General features: G+C 42.8%; 2 protein-coding genes across 5 annotated transcripts; one reads left to right on the top strand and one right to left on the bottom strand.

Annotated features, from left to right (window-relative positions):
- The first annotated feature begins 4 nt into the window (after positions 1-4).
- Positions 5-12,831, top strand: GTF2H3 (general transcription factor IIH subunit 3). 2 transcript variants are annotated; one of them, XR_014519433.1, is made up of 13 exons: positions 5-121; positions 1,508-1,587; positions 1,979-2,085; positions 2,672-2,817; positions 4,118-4,180; positions 4,755-4,784; positions 5,733-5,761; positions 5,856-5,930; positions 7,356-7,409; positions 8,164-9,248; positions 10,302-10,640; positions 10,754-10,790; positions 11,504-12,831. XR_014519433.1 is itself a non-coding variant. In XM_083476501.1 (13 exons), the coding sequence occupies exons 1-13, from the start codon at positions 112-114 to the stop codon at positions 11,571-11,573; spliced, it is 906 nt and encodes a 301-aa protein (XP_083332627.1). In that variant the 5' UTR covers positions 6-111; the 3' UTR covers positions 11,574-12,831. The 2 variants fall into 2 exon arrangements, 1 of the variants encoding a protein (XP_083332627.1); XM_083476501.1 differs by having other exon boundaries at positions 6-121; positions 8,164-8,232; positions 10,505-10,640.
- A 95-nt stretch (positions 12,832-12,926) lies between these two features.
- On the bottom strand, positions 12,927-18,219 carry LOC310693977 (uncharacterized protein). 3 transcript variants are annotated; one of them, XM_083476564.1, is made up of 3 exons: positions 18,162-18,219; positions 15,347-15,411; positions 12,927-15,002 (listed from the first exon to the last, which is right to left on the bottom strand). In XM_083476564.1, exons 1-3 carry the CDS (start codon positions 18,172-18,174, stop codon positions 14,733-14,735), a joined length of 348 nt encoding a protein of 115 aa, XP_083332690.1. In that variant the 5' UTR covers positions 18,175-18,219; the 3' UTR covers positions 12,927-14,732. The 3 variants fall into 3 exon arrangements, 1 of the variants encoding a protein (XP_083332690.1); XR_014519443.1 differs by lacking the exon at positions 18,162-18,219 and adding an exon at positions 16,908-17,784 and having other exon boundaries at positions 12,945-15,002; XR_014519444.1 differs by lacking the exon at positions 18,162-18,219 and adding an exon at positions 16,330-16,892 and having other exon boundaries at positions 12,945-15,002.
- Positions 18,220-18,592: the final 373 nt, after the last annotated feature.

Raw genomic sequence — 18,592 nt, 5'->3', positions numbered from 1 at the left:
AGGGAGGGAAAGGGGGAAAAGTGACGTCGGGATGACGCGCCAGAAGCTCGCGCGACCTCACTCTCGAGCGACGGAAGTCCGCCCGCCTGCCTGTCCCTGCTGCGGGGCGATATGAGCGGAGGTGAGTCCGCGGCGCCTGGCGTCGCCTCCCCGCTGCTGCCCCGGGATTTCAGGCACAAACGGGGCGGGGAAGGATCGGCGGGGCGATTCTGGCTCCTTCCGCGGGCTCCTGTTGCGTTAGCCCGGAGGGAGGGAGGGAGTCAGGTTCCTCCTCTCTGTGTGTGTTCTAAGTCCTGGTTCTGTGGTGTGGCTGCAGCTGAGCATGTGCTGAGTGTTTTTCCTGGTCCCTAAATATGTGCAGAACTCCTCCCTTCTTTTTTTAAAAAAGAAAACTGCATTTAAAATGGGATCTAAGCACTCACTTCTTAGCACAATTTCCACCCCTCCTTGGGATTCAGGTGTAAACGTAGGCTACTAAACACTCACTGAAATGCACAAACGTATCTCCACACACACAGAGAGATCAGCTTTCATTTGCATGTTAACAGCATTTGTGCTAACTGGAGCAAAATAATTGTTTACAGCTTTCTCTCCTCCACTTTCACTCTCCCCTCCCCCACACCTCTTCCTTGTCTGGCAACTTTCTTTGGCTTTTAGGGCTAGTAAAATTTTGTTTGCTTGGCACCCCTCCATTGCCTCCAGAGACAGACAGGTGCCAACTGCCTACACATTTGCTTACATTTCCTATCTGTAAAATGAAAATAATAGTATTTAACTCAAAGAGCTATTACAAAGACTTTCTTTTATTTTCTTACAATTATATCCCACCTGTCTTTCATCATAGAGCTCAAGGTTACATACACTTGGTTCCCATCAACACTACAGTATTCCGAAAGAAAGAAAGAAATGTAACTCCCAAGGGCTGCTGCTGTATCTATTTAAAAAGACACTGGAAGCTTTCCACACTGAGCAGGCCTTCTGTTATAGCACCTCTGTGGATGGATGTAGACTCATAGAATCATAGAATTGTAGATTTGGAAGGGACCCTGAAGGTCATTAATCCAAGACCCTGCATTGCAGGAATCTCAGCTAAGCATCCATCCGCTCTCTGCTTAAAAACCTCCAAGGAATGAGAGGCCACCACCTTCTGAGGGAGTCTGTTCCACTGTTGTACATCTCTTACCGTCAGAAAGTTCTTCCTGATGTTTAGTTGGAATCTCCTTTCTTCTGCCTGTAGATTAGGGGTGGGGAAGCTGTGTTCCTCCAGATGTTGTTGAACTCCAGTTTTGACCAAGCCCAGCCAACAGGGCCAATAATGATAATGGGAGTTGCAGGCCCACAGCATCTGGCAGGCCAATGGTTCCTTGCACCTTCTGTAGATCATTAAGAGACAGCAACAAACAAATTGGACATAAGACTGTAAATTTCAATCCTCCTACAGAGATGGGAAACTGTCAGCTAATGTTTTCACAGTTTTGGGGGCTGATATTTCATTATTTTTTTCCAGATGATGAGCTGAACCTCTTAGTCATTGTTGTTGACACTAACCCTATTTGGTGGGGAAAGCAGGCATTAGGAGGCTCAGAGGTAAGACTTTCCCGTTATATGTGAAACCTATGCCAGGATCATTGATTTTATGTCCTTTTTTAAAAAAAAAATAACAACAACACTAATTTGGATGCATTATAATCTAGATTGAAGTCTTCAGCGTTGATACTAAATAAATGTTCCTGTGAGTCTGAAGAGCTTCCAATTAAGTGCGTGGTCCTATGTCCGTTGTAGTTAGAACTGGACTGATAATGTGCTAATTCAGTGTGCTAATGTGCTGTGTTCAGTGCAGAGCCAGCACCAGGGGTCAGCATTGTTGGGCAGTTGTCAAGGCCCAACATAAGTACAGTTTGATGAGATGTTCACAAATTTAATTTCCCATTTTAAATCTTTGTGGTGTTTAATAATTCTCCCCTGCTTTTACCCACAGCTTACATTATCAAAATGCCTCGATGCAGCCATGGTGTTGGGAAACTCGCACTTATTTATGAACCGCAACAACAAACTGGCTGTGATAGCCAGTCATATACAGGAAAGGTATTGTAGCTTTTTGGATGGTTGTAGCTTTTTAATGGTCAGGCATTTGGAAAGAGAGCTGTGGATAGACTAGAGTAGGAAGAGGCTTTGGTGGGTTAAATTCAAATAGCAGCATATCAGATTCTGAAGTTACACAGTGGTGGGATGGCTGGATCTCAGACTTACTCTTCTTTGGAGCCTCACAGAAGATATCAAACTGGCTGTTCTTTGGAAACAGTGCTGACAACGATGAATTTTTTGTCTGACCCAGAAAGATGATTCATGTATTTGGACTTGCGCCAGGTGAGCATGTGAATGATCCAGCAAGGCAGTGATTGCTCACCTAGAGGCTTGTAGCCAGGTGAGCATGTAAAGGGCAAAGGGGGCCTTACCGACCTCACAATGTTGCTGTGAAAATAAATGAGAACTGAACTCTAAAGCATTTTATATGCTGAAGTGTATGATAGAAATCAGTAGGAACAAAATCATGCACGTTTTCTTTTTACTTTTCATCTTGTCTTTAATGCTGAATGTTGTCTGATGCTTCATATTGTGGCAATTAAGTTGGTTATGGTAATTATGTTAATACAACTTCAATTTCTCTTAGTCGTTTTCTCTACCCTGGAAAACATTGGGCACCAGCTGATCTCTTTGGTGAATCTAATATATCTGGCAGCAAGGATGGAAAATATGAGTTGTTAACAACAATAAATGAAACTATTGCAGAAGAGATCAAGGACCTTATGACCAACAGTAAGATGAGAAGCTGGTTTGCTTTGCTTTGTTCCACAGCCTCTGTGTTTCCTACTTACTTTTTTCCTAAACCATTTAACCCTATGACCAGGTAGGGGGTTGACTTCCCTTAGAATGCACTACTATGAAAGGCAGTTTTGCTTTACGTAAGGGATGGGGAACTTGGGGCCTCCAGATGTTGTTCAGCTCCAATCAGCCCCAGTCAGTGTGGTCAATGGTCAGGACGTAACATCTGGAGGCCTAAAGGCTTGGATGCAGACCCCTTGGATGCCGCATCATCCACTTTCTCTTTTTCCTTCGTTGCTGTTCCCTCCACCCAAGCTGACACAGACAATTGCCACCAGCTCTTACTTAGTCTTGAGAGATGCCTACACTGCAAATACCATGTGTGATTTAAATGGCTATACTAGTGGTTCTAAAACTTTTTTCTTTGGGCCACACTTTCCGGATTTTTTTTTTTAAATTAATAAGAAAACAAAAAGAAACAACTCGTAGCAGTGCCTGATTTATGACATAGAACAAAATGGCGCATGAAAATGGTGTATCCAGGAAGTATAAAACAATGCAGCTTTATAAGAACAGAAATCACTCCCAAGGTATAAATGAGTCTTATCCAGCACTCTGTTTGAACTGCGATTCTGGATCACAACCAGGATTGTCCTCAGTATCACTTGATACTCTTGCTCTCATTTTAAAAAGATACCTATCCTTATTCTGCAAATAAAAAATCATTTTGATACTATACTATACTGCACTGAAATGTTTAAATGTTTATTTGATTGTCCTTGAATCTTTCTGCCACACTTGCCATTCTGTCCTGCCACACCCTTTGAGAACCCCTGCACTATACATTTCTTTCTTTAGCTTCTAACATTTTAGATCTCCTTTCCCAGGCAGTCTCCCATCCAGGCACTGACCACCAGACCCAGACATGCTTAGCTTCAGCAAGGGAGTGGTCTCATGTGCCTTTGAATTATTCCCTAGAACAGAAGGCACCAACCTTTTCAGGCTTGTGGGCACATTTGCAAACTAGAGAGCCTTGTGGGCACTGCACACATACCAGAACCAGGCACACAACACAACCTGTTCTATAAGCTACAATAGAATCCTTCTTTCAAGTCTAATTTCCATGGGGGAAGGAAATCCACAGCAAATGGTTAACAGGTTTTCATCATCATAAAGAACTACCTGTAGTTAAAGCATAATGTGCAATTAACACAATAAAGCCAAGAAATACCAAACCATGTACTTATTTTGTCTCTGTGTTGTGTTTGTGTGTGTGATTTCTCTTTTGTGGCAGCTGAAATAAGAGGGCAGCAGACTGAATCACTACTGGCAGGATCTCTTGCTAAAGCAATTTGCTGTATCCTTCTGAAACCAGACTTTTAAAGTTTTTCCTGTTCTTTCAAAACCAAAGCATGGAGATAATTTATGCAACCACTCCTGGATTTGTTTTATGTATGTGTTGTGCTGTCATTCTGCAACATACTTTATACAGGGTTTTATAAGCAAAAAAAAAAAAAAAAGGGTGGGGGGAGAGCAGTAGGTCTCTGCCCCCAAGGAGCGTCCAGTGTATACATACATCTTGACAGTGGGGCATCCAGTAAACATTTGGACGGGGGAAGGGAGAGACAGACAAGCATAGCAAGAGAGAACTGGGGATAAATGAAGCTATCCATACTTAAGCATGGTCGCAGTTCAGGAAGGAGGATGAAGGAGTTATTCTAAATGTTTAATGGAACAGGCAAGAAGAGAGCTGATTCATGCAAAAGAGCTGGCAGTGCATACATATTCACCCATGGGAGCATAAAAAGGTGCCTTATATATCAGGCCAGATGTATTTGTACCCATAGCCCAGAAATTCTGCTTTTATTACATCTGTTATATGAAGATGCTCTTATATTTAACAAATAATTCCTGAATATTACATGTCTTAGATATTCACAGGATGACTAAAGAGGGAAAAGGTACAGTATTATGCTTAACTCTGTAACGGTTACTGGGGTTTTAAAAATAAAAATGGGAACAAATTAAGAGAGAGAGAAATGTGGGTTGACTTTTTTTAATCTTTATTACTCTGAATTAAATGAGCTTACTGCTCTTAAGATTTATTAATTGACCTTTGCATGTGTGTGTTGTTTTCTGTGCAGATATTAGATATAATTTGGCCTAATGCATTCATACCTGAGCCCTGGTTAAGGTCTGAAACATACAGCAAAACTATAGTATAGCTTGCCAAACTAAGCTCTGGACTTGGAAGGCAAATATAGGGAAAGTCCTGTTTTAAACTATGGCTTGCAGTTAACCGTGGTTGATATTAACAAGAGTTTCTGAAATATCTTTAAACGAAGGTTTCATATCCTGTTTTCCAGCCAGTCCTTAACAATGTTTGGGGTATATAGGAAGCAGTCTTGCAGCATGCCAGACTGTTTGTCTGTCTAGCCCAGTTTGCTCCAGTATGTGCCCTTGTGGTCCCCTCCAGACTTCAGGGTCTCAGTCAGAGAAGGATCTTCCCATCACTTCATAGAATCATAGAATTGTAGAGTTGGAAGGGACCACAGGGGTCATCTACCCCAACCCCTTGCAGTGCAGGAATCTTTTGCCCAGCTTGGGGCGTGAACCCATAACCCTGAGATTAAGAGTCTCATGCTCTACCAACTGAGCTGCCAAGGCGGATTCTTGGATCCTTTTTTTTTAAACTGGAGATGTCAAGTGTTGAACCTGCCAAGCATGTGCTCTGCTACTGAGCTATGATTATAGTCAGGTGACTTAACATTTAACTTTGCTTAAAGAAAACAAACAATGGAGGCTGCATAGAGATTTTGTGAACAGATTGACAGCAAAGCTTTGGAGTTTGATACAATTTTTTATATATATATTTCCCCTCTTTCCCCCTCCCCTCCTTCAATATGCAGCCAGCCAGGAAATCAAGTCTAGGATTTTGGTAAGACTTTTCAGATTTCCTTACAAATACTGAATCCCAGCAGACTCCACTTGGTCAGTAGAGTAGACTAAGAAATGCCAATTTCTTCACCCAGGTCATAAAAGCTGCTGAGGACAGTGCGTTGCAGTACATGAACTTCATGAATGTGATCTTTGCAGCCCAGAAACAGGTGATGCCAATAGTTGATTCTGACACCAGTAGTATTACTTAACATGTTTAAATCAGGGGCATACTCGGGTTGGCCCCCACCAAGGATGCAGGCCCACGGGGTGCAAAAAGTGTGCCTTTCCACTCTGGCTTGGAGCGGCTCATCATCAGTCCATCTGCTCCCTGGGCTGCTTCTCCTCTGGGTGCCTCAGCAGAGGTCACCAGGGACGGGAGAGTGCCAGCGCTGCTCTTGCCAATGGTGCAATGGAGCCTAACTATGCCTCTGGATATCGTCCCAGCCCTGATTTTTAAAACTAACTGCTCTGTGTTGTGTTCAAGACATGGGGGGGGAAAGCTGACAGTTAAAAATGCAGACACTCACACCAATGATAAGCACCTTTAAAAACATGAGTGGAGACCTTGCAGCCCTTTGGCTTCTGTTGGGGTCTAACTCCCATCAGCCCCAACCAAGATGGCCAAGTCAGGAATGGCCCGAGTTATCGTCCAGCAACATCTGTGGATGGCCACAGGTTATCTGCTGTTGGAGCAATAGGTTTATTGTGGCTCTGGCTTTTGGAACATTGGAAGCTGCCTTCTATAGAGTCGGAGCACCGGTCCATCTAGTTCAGAACTATCTTCTGCACTGACTGACAGTGGCTCTCCAGCGTTTCAAACAGCTCATCTCCCGTACCTGGAGATGCCAGGGTTTGAGCTTGGGGCCTCCTACATACAAAGCAGATGTTCTACCGCTGCGCCGCAGCCTTTGCCCCATATCCAGGCTTCAAGGATTAAAGTCCACATCCTCACTTGCCTTCACCATGAACTCATGGACCCTGATGCTAAACCTTAGTGGATTCTTGCAAGAATGAGCTGCAGCAACCCTCAAGCTTGCCTACCCTTCCCTTTAATATTCTGTTGGAAGCTGCCCAGAGTGGCTGGGGAAACCCAGCCAGATGGGCGGGGTATAAATAAATTATTATTATTATTATTACTATTACTATTATTGTTACTACTTCTCCTTTCCTGCTTGTATTAATGTGCAAGCCCCTTAATAATTTGGGGCTGCCTGATCCCTTATCTTCCTGCCGAATCACTGAGGTCTTTGCAGGAGGGAAGGGGGGGTCACTATTAGTGGCATCCACCAGAGTCCTGCATTCACAGTTGTGGCCGCAATTTTGTGGAACTCTTCCAGTTGAGGTCAGCGTCAGACCTCCACCCTGTTGAACTTCCAGTGCCTACTGTTGCCTTTTTAAAAATTCCAGCTAGCGTTTTAATTGGAGCCTGACTTTAGAACTGATGTATACTTTTTATATTGCATCCTTGTAAACCACCTAGGGGTGTTTCTAGTTACGTGGTATATAAATGGTTTAAATAAAAAAACAAAACTCCTCTTTCCTTTACTCACATTTTCAATAAAACCTAACTCTCATTTCCCCTGGTTTTTCAGAATATTTTGATTGATGCCTGCGTTCTGGATTCTGATTCAGGGCTCTTGCAGCAGGTAAGATGTTACTGAGTAATTGTCATTGGCTGCATAAATTTGGAGTAGGTGGGGCAGGGAGGGGAAAGAAGAGTGAGACGTCATCCAGACAAAGGAGGCACAGCTGCTGGTTGTTGTGCTTTATTTACCAGAATGCATTAGTTGTGATTCCTGCACTGCAGGGGGTTGGACTAGGTGACCCCATGGGGTCCCTTCTAACTCTACAATTCTGTCTGTCTGTCCTGCAAATAGATTATAGTGTTAGAAAGCCTTTTGATCAGCACCCCAGTAGAAATCACAGCACAATCTGGGAAGTTATTGCAGCACACCTGACTATTATCATTGTACACCATTTGCATTATTTGCACATTGTTTGAGTGTGGAAGGTATTGTTATCTTGGAATTCTTTTGCAGGAGAGGGGCTTCCAACCCCTGAAGTAAATTTTGGAATATCCAGATATCTAGCAAATAGGAAGAGGTCGTGACAGTCATGAGGTCTAGGAGCTTTTTATTATTTTTAAGGGAATTAACAGATATGTACAGGCCCCAGGCACATATGAAGATTCCTTATGCTGAGTCAGGCCATTCCCTATGCTGAGTCCACCTCACTTTACTGGTAGTAACTCTTTCAGACGGGATCTTTCCTAATCTTACCTGAATAATCCAAGATTGAACATGGGGCCTTCTGCATGCAAAGTATATGTTCTACCACTAAGCTACTTACTACCTCCTGGTGTTAACATTGTTTTTAAAGTAATAACGCCATGTTTTCCAGGCTTGCGATATTACTGGTGGCATTTACTTGAAAGTTCCCCATATGCCATCTCTGCTGCAGTATCTGCTGGTGAGTTCCACTTTTCTAATCACCTCTATATTTATTCTGGTTCAAAAGTGCTCCATGAAGAAGCTTGTATAAATTGTTGGGCCAAGAGTCATGCCTGCATTTTGTGTGATGATCTGTAGAGCGCCCCTTTTCTTCTTGACATATGGGAGGCCCAAACCTTTTGTGGCCTTGGATAGATTCTCAGTGCAGTGATTTACAGTTTTTTAAAGCTTTCCAGGGAGGGTAAATGAATAAATTTTGTGCTAACATTTTGGATAGGTAGACTTTGCTCCATAGAGGATAGCTGTATAAGAGGCTCTCAGTCATGAGATAAAATCAGTGGTCAGCAAACTTTTTCAGCAGGGGGCTGGTTCACTGTCCCTCAGACCTTGTGGGGGGGGCCGGACTATATTTTGGAAAAATAAATGAACGAATTCCTATGCCCCACAAATAACCCAGAGATGCATTTTAAATAAAAGCACACATTCTACTCATGTAAAAACACCAGGCAGGCTCCACAAATAACCCATAAAATGCAGAGATGCATTTTAAATAAAAGGATACATTCTACTCATATAAAAACACAGATTCCCGGATCGTCTTTGGGCTGGATTGAGAAGGCGATTGGGCCGGATCCAGCCCCCCGGGCCTTAGTTTGCCTACCCATGGGTTAAATGGAGCCTCCAGGTTCAGAGACAATGTGCTTGTGAACATAAGACAATGCACCGTGCTTTCAAGCTGCGAAAGACAACTGACTAACCACCACTTTGGCTTTATCCAGGAAGTAAGTCCTTGACATTCTTAGTCCTCAGATCCAGGTGTGGGCAAACTTAAGGCTTGTGGAATTTACCTGGCTGTCAGCATCTTTTTTATACTGGAACCCCAATGCCTCCCAACTAGTGCCAGGTGTGAAACAGTGGCTCATTGGGTGGCGCCAGTTGCCAAATGAACCCCATGAGCCACCCACTGGAGTGACCTGGATATGCAAGGTCAAGCCACATCTGGGTTACTATGGTCAAGGATTCTAACAATGTACCGTAAATTTCGCTCCAAAACACGCACTTTTTTGCTCCTAGAAAGTAAGGGAAAATGCCTGTGCGTGTTAAGGAGCGAATGCACGGATCAGAGCCATGGCTGCCGTCAGTCAGGCAAAGCGGGAGCCACTTACACGCTCTACGAGGCTCTCACTTTGCTTTCTTTAAAGCGACCTGGAGCCAGGAAGGAGGGAGGGAAGGAGAGCCATGGCAGCAAAGCCGGCAGCAGCCGCTTACACGGGAGGAGGGAGAGACGCTAGCAAAGGTCTGCGCGCTCTCTAAACAGAGCAATGAGGCTGCAGAGAGACGGCAGGAAAGATAAAATTTAAGCAACCAGCAGCAAAATAAAACCAACCTCTAGCTCTGAGCCACGCAGTGAAAACCAGGAAGTAAAAAAAAGGCTGGGGAGGGCATGAGGGAGAGGGGAAAACTTCGCAAATCCCCCGCGTCTCAGCTGATCGGCTGGGATGGAGCAGCTTGTTTTCAGGCAGGATAGATTTGAGCATTGTCTGGGTCCTGGTGCCCCTACCGCTTTTTTGTGCTCCATTCTATTGCTGCTGGTGGCTGCTTATCATTCAGGCTGCAAGGAGGAGCAGTTTTACACAGCTAATGGCGAATCCCCTGCAGTACAAGTCCTCCTCACTTGCTCAAATCTATTCCGCCTCAAAACAAGGAGCGGAAGGAAAAGGCTGCAAACTGTTAAATGGAAAAAAAACAAACCCAGGCACAGGACAAATACCTTAAGTATACCTTTAAAGCAACAGTGCTCTTTCCCTCCCTCCTCCCCACGGAAAAGCTCCTTGTCCCTTGAGTTATTTTCCTTCCCTCCCCACTTAAAACGTGGTTACAAAGCACGGATCCACATGGATCCTCAGGATTTTTGCATTGGGCTACCCCAAACTCACTGTCAGATCACATGTCTGTGGCCACAGCATGAACCATAAAAATCATACATCCACTGTTTCATTTAGAATATTTTTTCCTCGTTTTCCTCCTCTAAAAACTACGTGCGTGTTATGGTCAGATGCGTGTTATAGAGCGAAAAATACGGTACAGTAGTTTAGAAAAAAAACTTACTGTGTTGTGACAATTGGGAGTTGGGAACTCCTGTCAGACATTGCAAATTGCCCTCTGCTTTTCTAATGCATCCTAATCTACCTTCACCCGACCCCTACTTTAATCTAGCCATGTTCTCTGAAGTTAGAAAGCTGCTGCTATTATTATTATTATTATTATTATTATTATTATTATTACTACAGTGGGTATATCTGCCTGACCAAGAACAAAGATCGCAGCTAATTCTCCCACCCCCTGTTCATGTTGACTACCGAGCTGCCTGCTTCTGCCACAGAAATCTCATTGAAATCGGTTATGTCTGCTCTGTGTGTTTGTCAAGTAAGTCTTATTATCCGATTGGTTTCACCAGGTTTTGATTGATATCTGTAGCCTTCCTTAACCAGTCTACAGACTGTCTGAATGTATCTGTGGTTGTTCTTTTGTCCACACAGTATTCTGCAGCTTCAGTCCAATTTGCACCACTTGTGAGTAAGTGACCTTGATATATATTTATATATATATATGTATTTAAAATAAAACCTGTCCAGGTAGGGCTGCATTTGTTCTGCCTTCTCTGCATAAAAGCAATAAAAAGTTTCTGGCCCTCATTCTTGCAGAGAGAGGGTTTCAGACATGTGTCCATCATGTTTGTGGGAACTGGAACTGGGCATAGTTTTCAGTAGTTTGTAGACAGGAATTTGACCCCTTCCCCTTTTTAGCTGCATGACCCTACTAGACATGTTGAAGATTCAGGACAAATAACAAGTACCTGTTCACACAATGCATGTGGAATTTGCTCCCACAATAAGTGATGATGGCCACCAGCTGGGACAACTTTAAAATAGTAGACAAATTATGGGGGATGTGGCTACCAATGGCTGTTGGCCACAATGGCCACGTTCTGGCTCCACTGTGCCTCTGGACACAGGCCCCTGGGAACTGTGGATGAGGCGAGTACTGTTGCCCCCGGGTTCTCCTTGTGGGCTTCCCATAGGCACCTGGAGCAAGGCGGGAGCAGTTAGGTAACAAAAGCAACATCAGGTGAAACAAGCCACTGTTACTTTGCCTGATCACAAGACTGATCCTGCATCGTTCAACACATCTTAGATAAAACAAACAATGGCTTAATGTTATGTGTGAACACATCCACAGGTGCAGCTTCTAGCAACCCAGCCAGGATTATTATTTTTTTGTCATTCCAGGACTGCATTCAAGATTTCCCTGCCAGCTGTCATGAAGTCTAAGAAAAAGAAATTGAAATTGGCTGTCTAACAGCATTGTTGGTGTATGTTGACTTCCATGTGAATTTCACATTGTAGCTGTTAAGCTACCGATGACGGTTATGGGACACTGGAAAAGAGGGACCTGTATGATAATCTCTGGGGCTAAACATTTTGGAACAGCCACGTAAGTTGGATGCAACTAGTCTGTTCAGTGGCCCATGTTGACACTTAAAACTTGTGCTATATTACAAAGTCAGGATGGTTAATCTGTAACTGCCTTGGACCAACGGCTTCAGCTAGTGCAGCTGCAAAGCCAGAAATGAGTAAACCCAAGAGTGATGCTTCTCTAATATAGCGTCCTTGGACCAACTGCTCCGTTTGGAACAAATCAAATCAATTTAAGCCGTGACACTTCCTTTAAAACGAAAGCCCCAATTATTTAAATAGAAATCTAATATTTGCCTTAGGAACTGAAATTTTGGGGCTCCTGGGCTGGTCCTGTAGAGCTCCTTTCAAATTAGTAGAAAGCACTGCCCGATTTAAAGAGTGCAGAAGCCTTGGACTCTAGACTGCTCTGAGCTATGGTTTTCAGTATGGTTAACAATGCATCTTAGCTATTTGTCCACCCTCACCACACTTTTTAATAGTGATCACTACATCTGCTTTTAAACAGAGCCAGCTCAGCCAAAAATTAAGCTGGAACAAGCAGATTAACCTATCACAGTTAAATGCCACCATTGAAAGCAGACCAACAGCTGCTTGGCAATTTCAGTAATGAAACTGAGTCACATGCTTCCATGCCGTGAATTATCCCTGTTTCCTAACAGAATGAAGGAATTCTGACAAAGGCGGTGGCTGCTCATGCGGAGTTTGCTCTGCTTTGAGAAACCAGGAAAGGTTTGGTCTTCCACACTGCAGTACCAAGTGGCTTATCCTGTCTCATGTTTGACCAGCCGCAAGGAAAGATTGAATAGTGTGCTGAGGCATAACCTTTTCTCCTTTTCTGTACTTCTGGCAGAAATCCTCTGCCATGCAATTTTATTTCCTTGAATGTTGGACATGGTTTCAGCACAGCCAAAACACACTTTCTTCCATCCTTCCACAAACAGTTGTCTTTGCGTGCTTTGCTTCCTGAGCCCAAATTTAAAGATTTATGTTACATTTGGTGGTCTATCAGGAACCAGTGCTTTCTAGAGACGCTGTAATTTATTGACAGGCCTGTATATTATACTGAATCTTTGCCATCTCAATGCTGTTTTGTTTTACAAATGTTTTGTAACTTTTCCTTAATAAACTGCTTGTAAGAACACAGGATTCAGGTGTTTTCCCTGTAACAGCCTATAATTTATTTGAAGAGCTTTGCTATAGGCAAGACCCTTTACAGGAACCACCATTGGTGGACAGACATAAAATCAGGCTCATTTAGAAGGGGCCTATGCAGGATATCTACACAAGAAACAGGTAGGAGTTGCGCAAGTGCACAGTCCTCTGGCCCACTAAACTGCGTAGTTACTTTATTTAGTTAAAAATGCATGTCCCACTTTTCTTTAATTACAAAAACCCTCAAAGCAGCTTACAAAGAAGTTCATAAAATGACTTAACCTGCAATTTTTAAAAGTTCAAATTAAGAACGGTTCAATTACCTGAACAGCAGAATCAGGAGCAGGACAAAACAGTCAAATTTAACCTACATTGAAAGGTGTCTGAAGCAAAAAATACAGGGGGGAGGTGGAGCCACGAGTCAGAAGCCTCCGTAGAAAAGGACCCATCTCATGTTCCAACCAGCTGAGGTTTTGAAAGCAGGAGGGTGCATAGCAGGGCCTTCGAGATTGGATGCAGGGCAATCTGGGAGCAGGTAGTTCTTCAAGTGTCCTGGTCCCAAACTGCTTGGGCTTTATAGGTAAGAACAGGCACTCTGAATTTCATCCAGAAATTAACTTGAAGTCGATGCAAACGAAATAAAACTGGAGGCTAATTGTTCACAGAGCAGCCTCCCAAAATCAGTCCAGCTGCTGCAGACTGTGTAATGAGTGGGTAACGTACAAATGATATATTGGCTTGGAAAATTAGCTGCTTTTCCGATTTTGCAGGAAAGCGATTTGCCTCTTGTAATAGTCACTGCTTTGAATTGGGTCCACTGCAGAAGTCACTGCAGGTGATACAACAATGGAGTTGCATGCTCAGAAAATCAACCGTGGGCTAGATCCTGACATCAGCACCTGACATTTATAAGATTCCTATGTCTGCGTTAGTAGTTTATGACATTAATTGCCTGAAAAGAAGTGTGAGCAACTGAATTACTTTCAATATACAGAATTCTGCCTGATCCACCTGCTGGCAGCTGCTACCACTCATTTGCAACCGGGTTAGTAGCTGTTTACAAGCCTACATTAATCAGTCCTAGAGAAGTCTTCTCTGTTCACATATCTCCTCAAATGTGCACGTGAACAAATTTATACATAAAACTGCAATCTTGTACGTCTACAAAAATAAGTCCCATTGAGTTCAGTAGAGATTACACCAGGTTTAAGTGTGGATTGCAATAGGATTGCAGCCTAGCCCGCCTCTCAAGTGGGACTGAGTGAAGACTGCCTATGGTTACCTTTCACTTTTTTAAAAACAACACTCTTTGTTGATAATTCCGTGAAAGTTCATGGACGGCATCATGACCACTAAGAGGCAGCTAACTTCCACTTCTTGTTCATTCCTTCTTGCTGTCTAGGCATTTGTATATATTTGCTACCGGCACAGAGCCTGGGAAATAAAGATTGGGTGCCTGTGGGTGGAAAACACAGAAGAGCCAGTTCAGACATTCAGGCTTGCACAGAACTCTCAGATCACTTTTAATCCTGCCTTTCTTCCAGAGAATTGGGGCTGATTTTATGTGGCAGGACTGTGGAACTGGATCTGACAAGGAAGGTCAGATCCTTGTCTCTGCCCTTACCTGGGGAAAAATCCCACTGAATGCAACATGACATATTTCTGAGTAGACATACATGGGACCATGCTGCTATTGTATGCCACTTTTAAATCTTGACAATAACCATGTGAGTTAGGTTAAGCAAGGACAGATGTTGCTGAACTGCAATTCCCAGCAGTCCCAGTAAGGCTCTCCATGCCTGGCCTGGAACGTTACATTTTTAAGATCCAATTCTCCCTGGGTGTCAAGCTTACATTGCAAAACTTTTGGAGTGTGAGTTGCAGGAACCTATCGTCCAATGGCTGAAAAGAAGCCAGGGCCTGATCGGGGGTGTGGCTTGCTGCCATGCCTCTTCCAGCTGCTCTTGCTTGAAGCCAGAGAAGAAAACTGGACACTGGAGAATGTCCTCTGGGAACCTCTTTCCATGGTCATGGATGACCCTGTCCTGATGATGACCCCGGGGCTCAGTTTCTTCCTCATGAGCAGAGTGAACTGTTTTTTCTCCTCGTCCAGTTGTCGCAGCCTGCTCAGCTTCTGCTGTTCCAGTTTCTTTATAGTCTGGAAACGAACAATGAAACAATCAAATTTAATAAATGTTAAGTTGTGGGTGAACATATCAGACGACACAGCGATTCTTCAAACAGCTCTTGTTTATTCAGAGGCCAGAACAGAACTGAACTGAAGGGCTCAGTCAGCCTGCTTATATAGAGCTCAAGTACAATGTTACTGTAGCAACTTTCTAAAACTATCCAATCACTGAACGTCATGTTCGATCCTTCATTTGCATAACTATCTACAGTATCCCCCTGCTGGCCCAGGGTGAGAACTTCAGTACATAACAATAAACAACAACAATAACATCTGTTGAGGGTGAGGGAAAGCAATGAAACTGGTCACCTTACCATTCTTAGGTCCTTCTGCTCCTTGAGAAACTTATTCCTAACCTGCTGGGGTGCTGTCAGCAAGTCTGAAAGGCAGAGTGAATAGAAAGGGTCGTTCTTATATAGGAACGCCAGGCAGATCCTTGGATCAGCATCCATGGCTGTTTCTTTGATTTCTGTCTTTTGAAAGTGGTTGGGGAAACAAATCTCTCTCTCTCTCTCCTTTTCTGGAATTACTGGACCCTTGGCAGACGTGCAGAAGAGACCTTGCTCTCAGATGGAGTGGGAGGTGGATGACAAGGATATCCTGGTTCACTGGTTGAAGTTGGCTGGATATATATCCCCACCAGCCATGCACAACACCAGCTGCTAAACATTCACCCGGTCTTTGAGGGAGGTCAGGCAATTGAAGCTTAACCTTTCTGTACAAAGCTCTGGTTATGCCAAGCTTCTCTTCAATGTCTCTTTTCCCTACCTTGCTTTTAAAAAGAATATTATAGACAGAAAACACTTTCCAGTGCTGTCTTGAGTTGGCTTTATCAATTGCAGGCATAAAGTATATTTTGGCTGTTTTGCTTCTGCTGTTGAGTTAGGAGAGGTATGCTATTAATATGTTTTTTAAAAAATTGAATGGGACTGAACTGTTTAAGACAAACCAGCACTATAGCTTTATATCACAGTTGAAGCACATTATTTTCTTCAAAGAATTCTGGGCACTGTAATTTGTTTAGGGTTTGTGTTGGTTAAAAGAATGGATTACGTTGGATAATGCAGACATCCTGGGCTTAGAAGGTCATGATTTAAAATTCAGCTGGCATGCATGTTTATGGTATGGGAAGGCGAAAATTTACAAAAGTTTTACAAACCATTTTCTAAGTAAGAATTTGTATAGAGTTTGGGAGAAATATAAAAGTCTGCTGGAAAGGAAAACACCTTTATGGCTGTCTTCTATTGAGGCTATTACAATAAAGAGAGTTAATATGGATAGACAGTGGGCAACGTACAGGGAATTGCTATACAGTGGTAAGAACTTAATTCGTTCTGGAGGTCCGTTCTTAACGTGAAACTGTTCTTAACCTGAAGCACCACTTTAGCTAATGGGGCCTCCCGCTGCCGCGCAATTTCTTTTCTCATCCTGAAGCAAAGTTCTTAACCCGAGGTACTATTTCTGGGTTAGGGAGTCTGTAACCTGAAGCGTCTGTAACCTGAAGCGTCTGTAACCCGAGGTACCACTGTACTTTACAGAGGGGGAACCCAAACTGAAATCAATGGAAAGTGTAAGGAGCCATGTTACAGACTGGCTACAATATCATCAATTATATGAAATGTTTAAAATAACAGGAAAAATTGTTTTTTGGACCGAAGCTCACAATTTGAAAAACAACTCCTGCAAAATAAAGAAAAACTTTTATCTAAAATGTACAATTTGTTATTAGAGTGGGAAACAAAAGACGAGCTTGTCAAAGCCTCTGTGACACACTGGGCAATAGATATAGGACACAATATAGATTTTAATCTTTGGGGGAAACTTTGGAGGAGTGATCTGAAATTTACAGCATGTTATTCCTTGAAGGAGAATTACCTGAAAATGATTTACAAGTGGTCTCTAAATCCGAGTAGACTTGCTATGATCTATAAGACTGAATCAGATAAGTGTTGGAGATGTAATGAGACTGAGGGTACGTTCTGTCATAAGTGGTGGACCTGTAAAAGGGTAAAAGAGTATTGGGAAATAATTCATAATGAACTGGAAAAAATGTTTAAAAGTACTCCCCCCCGCCCAAAAAAAGAGACCTTTTTGTTGGGGATAGCTCAGATGGAAATTCCCAGGTGTCTGGAAAGGTTATTTATGTATGTCACGACTGCGGCTCGTGCTTTGCTAGCCCCAAAATGGAAAACGAGTGAAGTCCTGACTAAAGAAGATTGGCAACTTAAACTGATGGAATATGTGCAGCTTGCAGACCTAACATTTAGAATAAGAGAGCAAGAAGATTGGAAGATGTTTATTGAATATATGGAGGAAAATTGTGTTTATTTGAAAACGTGGACAGCGTTAAGATAAATTCAACAGTGTAAATAAGTTTTGATGGATGTAATAATGGAATACTGAATAGTTTAGTTTATATAAAATATGCAGGTATTTATGTTGTGCAAAATGAAGCACGGAAAGAGAGGAAGGGAAGTCACTGATATTTTAAGGTTGTCTGTGAATATTCTAAGATGTAAAACAGAATAATAATGATAATGATAATAATTTCTTTAGGGTTGTAGCAAATTGTGACTCAGTGAGAGTTAAACTACAGTGCCCAGAATTCTTTGAGGGAAGTTATGTGTTTCAAATGAGCTTTAAAGTTATAGTGTGAACTCAGCCCCAGACCTGCTTAGCTTTAGCTCCATGCGTCTTCAGACCATTTCCAGGTATACGGAAGACTGCAGTCTTATTTAGCAGAGGCTTTAAGGAGCAATGTGGGCTCTGCTCCATTGAAGTTCTTGCCACAATAAGCTCTAAGAATGCTTAGTAAGCCCCACTGGACACAGAAAGCGTAATTCCAGGTAGACACACAAGGAGTTGCACTGTTAATCCGTTAGTGCTTCAGGTCCCATGGATATTGCTTGTTTGACTTCTGGTAGTTCCTCAGTGACATCCTCTGCTCAGAAAAGGAGAAGGTGGACCTATCTTTAAAGAGAACAGTGAGGGGGGGGGAAAGGTGTATTTTTGTAAATATATGTTGTATGGAGTTGTGTGTGTGGCATCATTGCTGTCATGGTGACAGAGGAATTTGTACTGTGCCTGGGGTCCCGATTATAAATCAACACCTGCATATTAAGGACTCACAGGACGTAAGCATTGCATGGGGTCACCACAGTGCCATGGTTGAACAGGTACAGACACTTCTTGGTAAGAAATGAGGACTGTAAAGTGAGAAATCCATGGTTTCATTTTCTTCAGCTTTTCAGGGAAAGTAATCAGGTTCATTACAGAATGAGGAGCTACAGTGCAGAATAATAATAATAATAATAATAATAATAATAATAATAATAATAATAAATTGTTGTTGTTGTAGATTTAGGTGGAAAGGAGAAAAAGCACTGGGTGTTATCAGCATGCTAGTGAAATCAACACCAAAATTTCAGACCACATTTCCCAGCAGTTTGATGTAAATGTTATATAACATGGCAGACAGGACAGAACCCTGAGGGACGAGAGCCCCTCAGCACTACCTTCTGGGTGTGCCCACCAGAAAGGAATGGAGCCATGGTAAGACT

This window comes from Podarcis liolepis (genome assembly GCF_965112155.1).
Source record: "Podarcis liolepis genome assembly, chromosome: 15".
In the NCBI taxonomy this organism is placed as follows: domain Eukaryota; kingdom Metazoa; phylum Chordata; class Lepidosauria; order Squamata; family Lacertidae; genus Podarcis; species Podarcis liolepis.
The sequence above is the reverse complement of the archived record's forward strand: the minus strand, read 5'-3'. Positions and strand labels throughout refer to the sequence as shown.

Coding starts and splice junctions, on each gene's coding strand:
- GTF2H3 (XM_083476501.1), top strand. Junction 8,233..10,504: donor CTCTGCTGCAGTATCTGCTG/GTGAGTTCCACT, acceptor TTATTACTACAG/TGGGTATATCTGCCTGACCA. Junction 10,641..10,753: donor CTGCTCTGTGTGTTTGTCAA/GTAAGTCTTATT, acceptor TTGTCCACACAG/TATTCTGCAGCTTCAGTCCA.
- LOC310693977 (XM_083476564.1), bottom strand. Junction 15,003..15,346: donor AGCAGAAGGACCTAAGAATG/GTAAGGTGACCA, acceptor GTTCGTTTCCAG/ACTATAAAGAAACTGGAACA.